Genomic DNA, 10,336 nt, shown 5'->3' with positions numbered 1-10,336 from the left:
GATGAGCGTGGGCCATGAGCATCACTGAGAAAGCCAAAAGCCAGAGACAGATGTGACTCAAGCCAGGCTGAAGGGCTCCAGACCAGTGGAGAGCCAACCAGGAGAGGCTCAAGAGCAGGATCTATCTGCACACGGTTTCTCTGGGCAAAGGGAAAAAGGCCTTGGAGGCGGAGATCCTTCTCTCTGTTAAATGAAATTTAGGCCGATGACCACATCAGGGTTATGGGCTTAATAAAGTGGAGAGAGAGTCACAGCATGAACTAGAGGGGCTGAATCTGAATGCAGAAAAGGGAGTGGGCCAGAACTCTGAAAGGGTAGAGTGCAGAGCCCATCAGCTTGAGTGATTCTGAGGGAATGAGATAAAGAATTGTGTAACCCACAGTGAGATGGTTTCAGGGATGTGGCTACTTCTTATCTAGCTCTTTATAACTGAACTCCAACATCTGATCACACTGAAATCACATTTTCCACATGAACCAACTGAGCATTAATTGCAGAGAAGAGGGGTACTAAAGAGATGTAAAAGGGAAAGGGTATGAAACCCAAGATCCTGGTTTAAGAAGGTAAAAGCCCTGAGCTCCACAGTAGCGAGGGTGAAAAATGATTCCCTTTGCTTAGCAGACAGAGAAAGTGTTTTCCCGGCACAGACATAGAAGAGCATAAATATCCCCCACTCGTATGTGTGGTATTCTTTCATGATAAGCATATGCTTTTCCATATCACAGGAGTATTAAGAAATGCTAATCTTCTTCATCAATTAGGATTCTCATATGGGGGAAATGGAGCTATTATTAGTGGTGGAGAAGTAAGAATTTAAACCTCTTCAAAGCTTACATGATAAGCGAATACATTTTTGCTTTAGTCAGAATATACTTTACATTGATAAAAGACTGCTGAGAATTGTTTTAAAAAAGTTATCCCAAAGCATTATTAAAAAGAAACATCAAAAGAAAAATTTTCTCAAATTGACAAATTGAACGTCTTCAAATTTAAAAACTTTTGTGCTACAAATGATATCATCAAGAAAGAGAAAGACCACGCACAGAATGGAAGAAATGTCTGCAGATTACATGTATTTGATAAAAGACTGTATCCAGAATATACAAATAACTTTTTTTTTTTTTTTTGAGACAGTCTCTCTCTGTCACCCAGGCTGGAGTGCGGTGGCACGATCTCAGCTCACTGCAGCCTCTGCCTCCTCAGGTTTCAAGTGATTCTCCTGCCTCCGTCTCCCGAGTAGCTGGGATTACAGGCATGTGCCACTGTGCCCAGCTAATTTTTATATTTTTATTATAGACGCCTATAATAATTTTGGCAAGGCTGGTCTAGAACTCCTGACCTCAAGTGATTCGCCCATTTCGGCCTCCCAAAGTGCTGAGATTACACGCGTGAGCCACCACGCCTGGCCACAAAGAACTCTTACAATTTAATAATAAAAAGTCAAATAAAGAATTTTAATAAAATACTCAAAAGATTTGAATAGACATATTCAGAGAAGACACACAAGTGGCCAAGAAGCACATGAAAAGATGCTCAGCATTATTAGTCAACTGGGAAATACAAGTCAAAACCACAAGGAGATGCCTTCACACTCACTCAGATGAGTACAATCAGAAAAGATGGATGATTACAAACGTCAGTGAAGATGTAGCAATATTAGAACACTTGTACACTGCTGATGGGAATATAAAATGATGCAGCCACTTTGGAAAAGAGTTTGGCAGTTCTTCAGAAGGCTAAAAATAGAGCTGCAATATAACCCGGCCATTACTAAATAATTGAAAATTTACGACCACATACACACTTGTGATTGTTCACCACATCATTACTCATAATAGACAAAAGGTGGGAACAACTCAAACACCATCAGATGATGACAGGATAAACAAAGTGTGGTATATCCCTGCTATGGCATATGTTTTTTTGAGACACAGTCTTCCTCTGTCGCCAGACTGGAGTGCAGTGGCACAATCTCAGCTCTCTGCAACCTCTGCCTCCCAGGTTCAAGTGATTTCCCTACCTCAGCCTCCCAAGTAGCTGGGACTACAGGGGAGCGCCATCACACCCAGGTAATTTTTTTTTTTTTTTTTGTATTTTAGTAGAGACGAAGTTTCACCATGTTGGCCAGGATGGTCTCGATCTCCTGACCTCGTGATCTGCCCGCCTCGACCTCCCAATAGCTGGGATTACAGCGTGAGCCACCACACCTGGCCTGCTACGGCATATTATTAAGCTGCAAATGGAATGAAGTTGTGATACAACATGGATAGACCTTGAAAACATGACACTAAGGGAAAGACACAAAAGACCACATATTGCATGGTTTCATTTATGGGAAATGTCTAGAATGGACACATCTACAGAAACAGAAAGCACAGGAGTGATTGCCAGGAACTAGGAGGAGGGAAGAATGGGAGGTGATGGCTGATGAGGTTGGAGTTTTGTTGGGGTGATGGAAATGTTCTGGAATTAGACAATGGTGATGCTGTATAACTTTGCGACTACACTAAAAATCACTGAATTGTGTACTTAAAATGGGCCAATATGATGGAATGTGAAATATGCCTTAATAAAGCTGTTTTTTAAAAAAGAATTTCTTTTGATGAATGCCCTGACAACTACTCACGAGAAGGTGATATTTTCACCTTCCAGAAGCTCTGTAACTGAAGCAGGTATGGAGTTATGATTTAGGCTGCAGGAAATGAGTGGAGGTAGACAGAGAAGTCCCTGAGCTGTGTGTGGGAAGAAGAAGTGGCAAGAACAGCTTCTCAGAGATGTGCCAGAAAAATGGGGGATATATAGGTGTATCTGTATCAATCAGCTAGAAGAAGGGCCTGGGGAATAAGGAAGCTGGAGGGGCCTCAGGAGTTATTTCATTCATGCATGGTTTGTATTTATTTTTATTTTTCTTTTTTTTTTGAGACAGTTTCACTCTTGTTGCCCAGGCTGGAGGGCAGTGGCATGATCTCGACTTAATGCAACTTCCACCTCCTGGGTTCAAATGATTCTCCTGGCTCAGCCTCCCACGTAGCTGGGATTACAAGTTCCCGCCACCATGACTGGCTAATTTTTTGTATTTTTGGTAGAGATGAGGTTTTACCATGCTGGTCAGTCTGGTCTGAAACTCCTGACCTGAGGTGATCCACCAGCCTTGGCCTCCCAAAGTGCTGGGATTACAGGTATGAGCCATTGTAACCAGCCCTCATGCATAGTTTTAATATGCCGCAGATGTCATAAGCATCATGAGTCCCTCTCTCCTCCATGGGGCACAGTTGCATGAACTGGAAAAACTCACTTGAATGTTCTTCACGTGCTGGTGATGAATTCAAGCTTTCTGAGGAAGATGTAGATGAAGACTCTGAATAACTCCTATCTCCCAATGCTGTGTGACTTCCTCCAGACCGTAGAGTTGAGTCTGAGAACTGGGTCAACACTGAAGCATTCACACCTTCAGGATACGAAGCAGAGCTTGCTGTCACATCTGCAGATGCCGCGCTGTTGGTCAAGGGCCAGCGTGCAGTGCTCTCTCCACCTCTCATGGGTGCCACTGACCTAGACACAGTCTCAGTCTGAGACAAGAGACTTCCATTTTGCACCTCAGAGCTGCTGGAAAGCTGATGTTCTCCAAAGGCTGTAAGGCGTCGTGGGAAAAAAGGCCATGACAGAGATATGAAAGAGATCCCTTCGCAACTAACAAGTGAAACCTCTCCGAGGAAAGATTCTTTGCCAAGGAACATGGTATAGTGTTTATTAAATGTATTATGCAATATCATATTCTAAATAGTTACTCAAGACTCTCAGGTGGCAACAAGACAGCAATACAAAAAATATAACTTGTTGAACAGGGAACCTTTGAAACAACATGTGCAAGTAGCAGAGGGACCTATAGACTTGAGTGTTCCATTCTCTTTCCCATAAGCATTGGAGAGACTGAGAGTGTGGTTATGTACAACAAATACGATGTACATAAACACAGCGCACAGTCAGAGGACTTTCCTAAAACAGTTCTCATATGAATAAAGGTTATTCTAATTCCAAAGTATAGAAAAAATAAAAATAAAAAATCAACTATAAGGATTAGGACAAACCATGAATTTGGGAATGAATGAATCTGCACATTCATGTGGAAAGATGATCTGTACACAAAATAACTGAAGCTGGTTTAAAGAGTGGGCCAGGCAGGGCACAGTGGCTTATGGCTGTAATCCCAGCACTTTGGGAGGGAAGGAGGGAGGATAGCTTCAGCCTCGGAGTTCAAGACCAGCCTGGGAACATGGCAAGACCCCATCTCTACAAAAAAATAGAAAAATTAGCTGGGTGGAGTGGCAAGCATCTGTAGTCTCAGCTACTCGGGAGGCTGAGGTGGGAGAGCACCTGAGCCTGGGAGGTCGAGGCTGCAGTGAGCCGTGGTCACACCACTGCACTCTAGCCTGGGTGATGGTGACAGACCTTCTCTCCAAAACAAAATAAAAATAAAACATAAAGAGCAGGCCAGCTCTCGGCTTGAAGACAATGCTGTAGAGTGAAAAGAAGACGGAACCGAGAACCCGGAGGCTAAGGTCTCAACTCTACTGACTGAGCTAAATGGCCAGGCACCCATTACTTAAACTGGCCCCCAGAGCCATAGTTTCCTCATCTATAAGAAAGCAGGAGGAATGACACCTGTCTGACTAACTTCACAATGTTCTTGTAAGAGTGAACATCAAAATGCAATAGTGCCATTAAAGAGCATACTTTTCTCCGGAGATTACAAATGGTCTTGAGGAGATCCCCTAAGAAAATTCAACGATTCACATCGTCCCTAATAGATCAAGTAAAGATGGAATACTTACTTGGGGAATCATTTTGCCAATGCAAAGATTTAAGTCCAAATTCATGTTCCGTGGATGGTTCAATGAATTCCCCATCCCCTGGATTCCCAGTTACTCCTCTGTTGCTTTGTGATTCCACGGCAGAGGGTGAAGGATGGACTGAGGCTGAAGTCATGGCAATTCTGGAGTCCTCAGGGAAGCCCTCGGTCTTGTTTAAAGGTCCCAGACTGACTGTCAAAGATCGGAGCGTTCTGGGGCCACCATCAGTGAACACGGTGGCAACGTGCATTGTCTTTGTTTGACTGACTGAGGGGCTCTGGACGCCAGTGGACTTGTTAAGCTTCTCTGTACTTCCAGAAGCTATGACAGAAGAAGATATGCTTCAAAATTATTCAGGAGTTTAAGAAAATCAGGACTGTATTTGAGATACAAATGATGTTTCTTACATTTTGGTGGATACACCTAAATGCTGTGGACCTAATATAGATACAAACATATCTATATACACACGTGTGACCAGGACACATGCCTGCGCTCTCCCTCACTAGTTCTAATTCTCATAGAAGAAAGTGGAGAACAGCAAGGTCCCTCACCAGGCACAGTGAGAAACTTATACGTTATATGTATTATTTGTTTTTTATAGACAAAGATGAAATGTCTGCTAAATTCTACATTACAGCTTAAACAGGACTGGCCACTGTGATACGGTTTTTGTTATTTTGCTTTGTTTTAGCAATGTAACCCATTTGTTCAATCAAATGCTATCATTGATTAAAATCTCATACATAAAATGAATAAATGTGGGGCTGCTGCAAGGGGCCCCACCCAGCTCACTACTCAGAGGGCCCAGGGTTTTGCAGAACACGGCAGGGACACTCACGGCCTAGAGCAATAATTCCCAGCCTTGTCACCATCAAGGGTTCTTTATGATTCCCCACCTCACAGCCACCATGAGCCTTATGTCTTGAAAGATTATTAACCAAACTGCATTTATTCAGTAACAAAATTTCTAACCAGCAGGAAATACTTATTATTACCCCACAAATTTAATTCTACCCAACAGCAAACAGGCTTCATGATCATACTTTGCCTCATTAAGCTTTAGAGACCAGCTCTCAAATCTGCACACTACTCCAATGGGCCCCTTGGAGATCAAGGACTCCAGGAGCAGTTTCTCTAATTCATGGCTGCCATCCATGGGAAACTGTCAAGACCCTCAAGGAGTGAAGCAGACACTATTGGTCAAAAGGAGTAGTCTGCTCTATGGAAGTACAGGTGGCTCCGCTCCACAGAGAACTTTCCAAAGGATGCCCTGAGATCTGCCCTCCAGAAAGGTCTATTAAAATCTTCATTCCAAACAGGAATAAACTGCAGGAAAGCTTAGGGAATGGGAAGAAACATGGTAGGTAAGACTAAAGGTACAAAAAAGAGTGTTTTTTTTCTTTTTAAGCTAAAAATAATAAAAAGTACCCTACCCCTATAAAATGAAAGGCTTTGAGCTGTTAATTACAGCCCAGGAAAGGGAAAAAAGGAAGTTGTCATTATAAACACTTTCTTGAAGACCAGTCCTATGTGTAGTTGTGACCAAAACAACAAATAAATTTTAAATATCACTACAGTGAGAGAGAGAGAGAGAGAGAGAGAGAGACATAGAGAGAGAGACAGACAGACAGAGGGCAAGCAAGCATGGGAAACAAAAATGTTCCTCTCACTCTTGTGGAAAACCATAAAACTAGGTATACCTAGAACATAGCCAGCAGCTCTGGTCACCTGACCTTAATGAACACAAAATGAAGATGCAGGCAATCTATAAAACTAGTAACTAAAACAAGAAACAGAGAGACCTGGACACAAAAAGAGAGTCCCAGACCACCAAAACCTACCTCTACTTCAAAACATAAATCAAACCTAACGAAACCAAACCAACCAAACAAAAAACAGTTCAGTATATAAGAAAGGAATGTATAATAGACGTGCCCCAAATCCCCACTCAACCACGTGGTGTCTCGGCCCTAACTTCATTAGAGTCATTATTTACGACCACCAAATTACAGCCTCATCAGCTTGCTGGAGGTTCTTTCAAAACACTTTTATTCCCAGGAAACTGCCTTAAGTTTATGCATACAGAATTCCCATCAAAACCCAGTGGTGGGCCAGGAGCAGTGGCTCATGCCTGTAATCCCATCACTTTGGGAGGCTGAGGCAGGCAGATCACCTGAGGTCAGGAGTTTGAGACCAGCCTGGCCAACATGGTGAAATGCCGTCTCTGATAAAAATACAAAAATTAGCCAAGCATGGTGATGGCCACCTGAAATCCCAGCTACTCAGGAGGCTGAGGCAGGAGAATCACTTGAACCTGGGAGGCAGAGGTTGCAGTGAGCTGAGATTGCATCACAGCACTCAAGTGTGAGTGACAAAAACAAAACAAAACAAAATAAAAACCCAAAAACCTGTGTTAAACATGAGCTTCAATACTGACATAAACTGGGTAGGTTGTACCTACTTCCGCCCCAAGTACCTGGCATTAGAGGAATGGCATTTTGGCTTGATGTCTTCTCCCCTTACCCTCTACTATGGGTATGCAACTAGCTGGCTATGCACATTGATTTATGTCTACTTTGAGTGACTTCCAAGTGTTAAGCTGGGGATCTGGCACTCACATGAGAGATGGTCTGAGAGAGGAGACGAAGCCAGTGTCCTGGAGAAATGCATCCAGGAGAGATCTGGGCCTGAGGAATTTCTCTTCTGAGGAGGCATGGTCAGTTCTCCCATCTCCAAAGCAGGAAGAGAGGACGGGCTCAAAACTGAAGTCGTGGCCTCTTGGCTGTGCACAGACACTCCTTCTGACGGCCCCATTGCCCTCTCTGTTCCCATCTCTGAGGTTGTTCCACTCTTTGCTTGCAAAGGGGCAACTCTTTCACCGAACTCTGAACTGCTAGATGGCAGGTGAAGACTTTCCGAGGCTGAAAACAGACAGCAACAATTAGAATTCCACCAGCAGACTTCAAATGTCTTAATATCTTTTGAGGGGGCTCAGTTTGCACATCTATAAAATATATAGACATTAGAAGAAATTAGGAGAATAATTCATTCCATGAAAAATAAACTCTTAAAAAGACCACAAACCAAGGCAGACACTGTTTGTAGATCTCACAAAGGTTCTGTGTATTGTGGTAAACTTCTCAGAAAAGGGGCAAATGGGAGGTACGTATCAGACAATACGGAATCAGAGATCAGGGTCTGATCAGGACCCGGCACCCACGTCAACCAAATGGGTCCCAGAATTTACCTGAATGCAACATAAACAAAATTCCCAGCATCTGGGAGAACAAGACCATGAATACCATGAGCAGAGTTTCTAAGCTCTGTAGGAATCATTTATGAATACAAAATACTACCATATGCATCTGTACAGAATCGAGTCCCCCCAACCAGACCTCCTGCCACTAGGACCTGAAACCATAGAGTCATCTCTGACGGCTTCATCCTTTACTTTCAGGCCATCAGCAAGTCCTACCAATTCCTTCCTCTTCGTCCCTGTGGCCAACAGGACACATTGCAGCACCTGGTGTCTGGATTTCTCTGTCTGCCTGGGTGGTCCCTTCCAGGTTCCCTCCATCCTCCCACTCCCACGCTAGACATCCTGTACCTGCCTGCCAGGTGATCCTCCCAAATTCACTTTAGTTAAATCACTCACTTGCTCAAAACCTTCACTGACTCTTCCTACCACACCAAATCTAAACTGCCAGGTTTCCGAAGTCCTATGTGATTATCCCCAACCCTGTCCACACAATGGTCCTACCTGCTCTTCCTCACCTCTATGGGCAACTGACGCCCTCCCCAAGGGAGGCTGCTGGCCTTGCCACCCTGCAGGGAGGCCACACCTGTCCTTCTCTACTCTGTACTTCACTCCCGTTGTCCAGACATTCCACACCTCAGCGCCCCCGCCACCTCGCTCAGATACACAGGCATAAACTCCAATCCCAGTTCTGAAGCCTGTTAACTGTTTGACCTACACTTATTGGGTCAACTCACTTCTCTGAGCTTCAGTTTCCAAATGCCTAAAAGGAGAATAACATGACCTTGTGGGCTTGCTGGAAACACTGACGCAACAGACATGCTGGAAAGACTGACGAAACAGACAGTGGTATGTAGGAGGTCCCCAATTAATGCTACTTTTCTTAGTCTTCTCTTCCTCAATCAAACCTTATGTACTGACCCCCAGCACCTTCTTAACATTCTTTGCTAAAGATAGCAAAGCACCAAATTGTGCACACCAGAGCAAGAACAAACATTTGGGTCACATCAACACAAACCAAACCCAGGCCTGCCCCAGCTATGCATCCCACAAAACATACTGCCTCTGAGACCCTCAGGTGTGGGAGGCTCCCTGGAGAAGGAATGAATTTTGGATTCCACTAGCCATGGATCACAGATACCAAAGGACCAGAGAGGCCACTCAGCGAATCTGCACAGGGACAAGCATCATACAAATGAGGCCTAAGCCACATGTCTGACCCACATCAGCCTAGGAACCTTGGAAGGGCACAGTGGCTCAGAATGGGCTTGTGGGAAATGGCAGAAACTCTGTTCTCCAGGACTGGATGCGCATGTGTGAAATGCACATCATCAGCACAAGCTCACCTAAGGCGCCGCTCTGGGAAGTCAGAGCTGCTGCTATCTCCAGCGAGTACCCAACAGGTGAAATAGTGAAGTTTGTTCTACTTGAAGAGCCGTTCCTTCCTCTAGCATCTGCTGTTTCAGTGAACAGAGTGAGGTTTTCTGGAGCATCCGAAGCAGCGTGGCTCTTCCCGGAGGTCTGACTCAACACATCCCCTTTGAAGGCCACTGTTGAAATGTCCTCTTGATTCTGATACAAGGTGATGTTTTCTACGTGGGACTCAGTGTTATTTTCTACCCAATTGTTCCACGCAGCATCTGAAAGAAGAAGAGGATGCATCAGGGAGAACTTGCTGGCTTCTGGAAAGAAAAGTAAACCTTCAGAAAAGACACCAGGAGACACATCAGTAGACAGTGGATTCAAGTAAAAGAATTTCACCTTTCTTTTTTTCCCATATTCACTATGCTTACAATCCAGAGCAAGAAATTATGAAGCAAAAATACAATATTGTATTAAATTTCATGGTGCGTAGAATAAATGAGGAAAATATATTGATAGAAAGAGATCAACATGGGGCTCATGGAAGAACAACTGAACCTCTGGCACCTGGGTAGGGTCGGAGAGGGGAGTGGAGGAGGAAGATCGGGTGTAAGCGGAAGGCAAGAAGCATTTCCTATTCGCCAAAGTTGCTAACTGGCCTCTTGGGGTGGCAGGATGGTATCATAAAAGCTGGCAGCCCTTGACCTTGACACCTACTCTTGCAGGTGGGAGGTGTGATGCTCAATTCTGATAAAACATGAAGGCTCCGCCAATAGTACCAAAACTTGTGTAATGTAAATGGGTTTGAGGCAGTAATTCCATCTTTGAATTTATCTGAAGAAGATACTCAAGAATGTGGAAAAAG

The 10,336-nt window shown here is 44.0% G+C and overlaps 1 protein-coding gene across 1 annotated transcript; it reads right to left on the bottom strand.

The window, feature by feature from the left end:
• Positions 1–3,148: 3,148 nt before the first annotated feature.
• LOC116547178 (protein HEG homolog 1-like) lies at positions 3,149–9,913 on the bottom strand. The gene is made up of 4 exons (XM_032273216.1): positions 9,456–9,913; positions 7,472–7,774; positions 4,833–5,171; positions 3,149–3,631 (listed from the first exon to the last, which is right to left on the bottom strand). Exons 1-4 carry the CDS (start codon positions 9,769–9,771, stop codon positions 3,174–3,176), a joined length of 1,416 nt encoding a protein of 471 aa, XP_032129107.1. The 5' UTR covers positions 9,772–9,913; the 3' UTR covers positions 3,149–3,173.
• Positions 9,914–10,336: the final 423 nt, after the last annotated feature.

This window comes from Sapajus apella, unplaced genomic scaffold (genome assembly GCF_009761245.1).
Source record: "Sapajus apella isolate SASKATOON/1434 unplaced genomic scaffold, GSC_monkey_1.0 scaffold2284, whole genome shotgun sequence".
NCBI lineage: Eukaryota > Metazoa > Chordata > Mammalia > Primates > Cebidae > Sapajus > Sapajus apella.
The sequence above is the reverse complement of the archived record's forward strand: the minus strand, read 5'-3'. Positions and strand labels throughout refer to the sequence as shown.

Excerpts from the sequence above, each read along its gene's own strand:
- LOC116547178 (XM_032273216.1), bottom strand. The coding sequence starts at position 9,771 with ATGCATCCTCTTCTTCTTTCAGATGCTGCGTGGAACAATTGGGTAGAA. Across the intron at positions 5,172-7,471 it reads TCTCTCAGACCATCTCTCAT|CTTCTGGAAGTACAGAGAAG; the intron begins GTGAGTGCCAGA and ends CTTCTGTCATAG. Across the intron at positions 3,632-4,832 it reads TTGGCAAAATGATTCCCCAA|CCTTTGGAGAACATCAGCTT; the intron begins GTAAGTATTCCA and ends GACGCCTTACAG.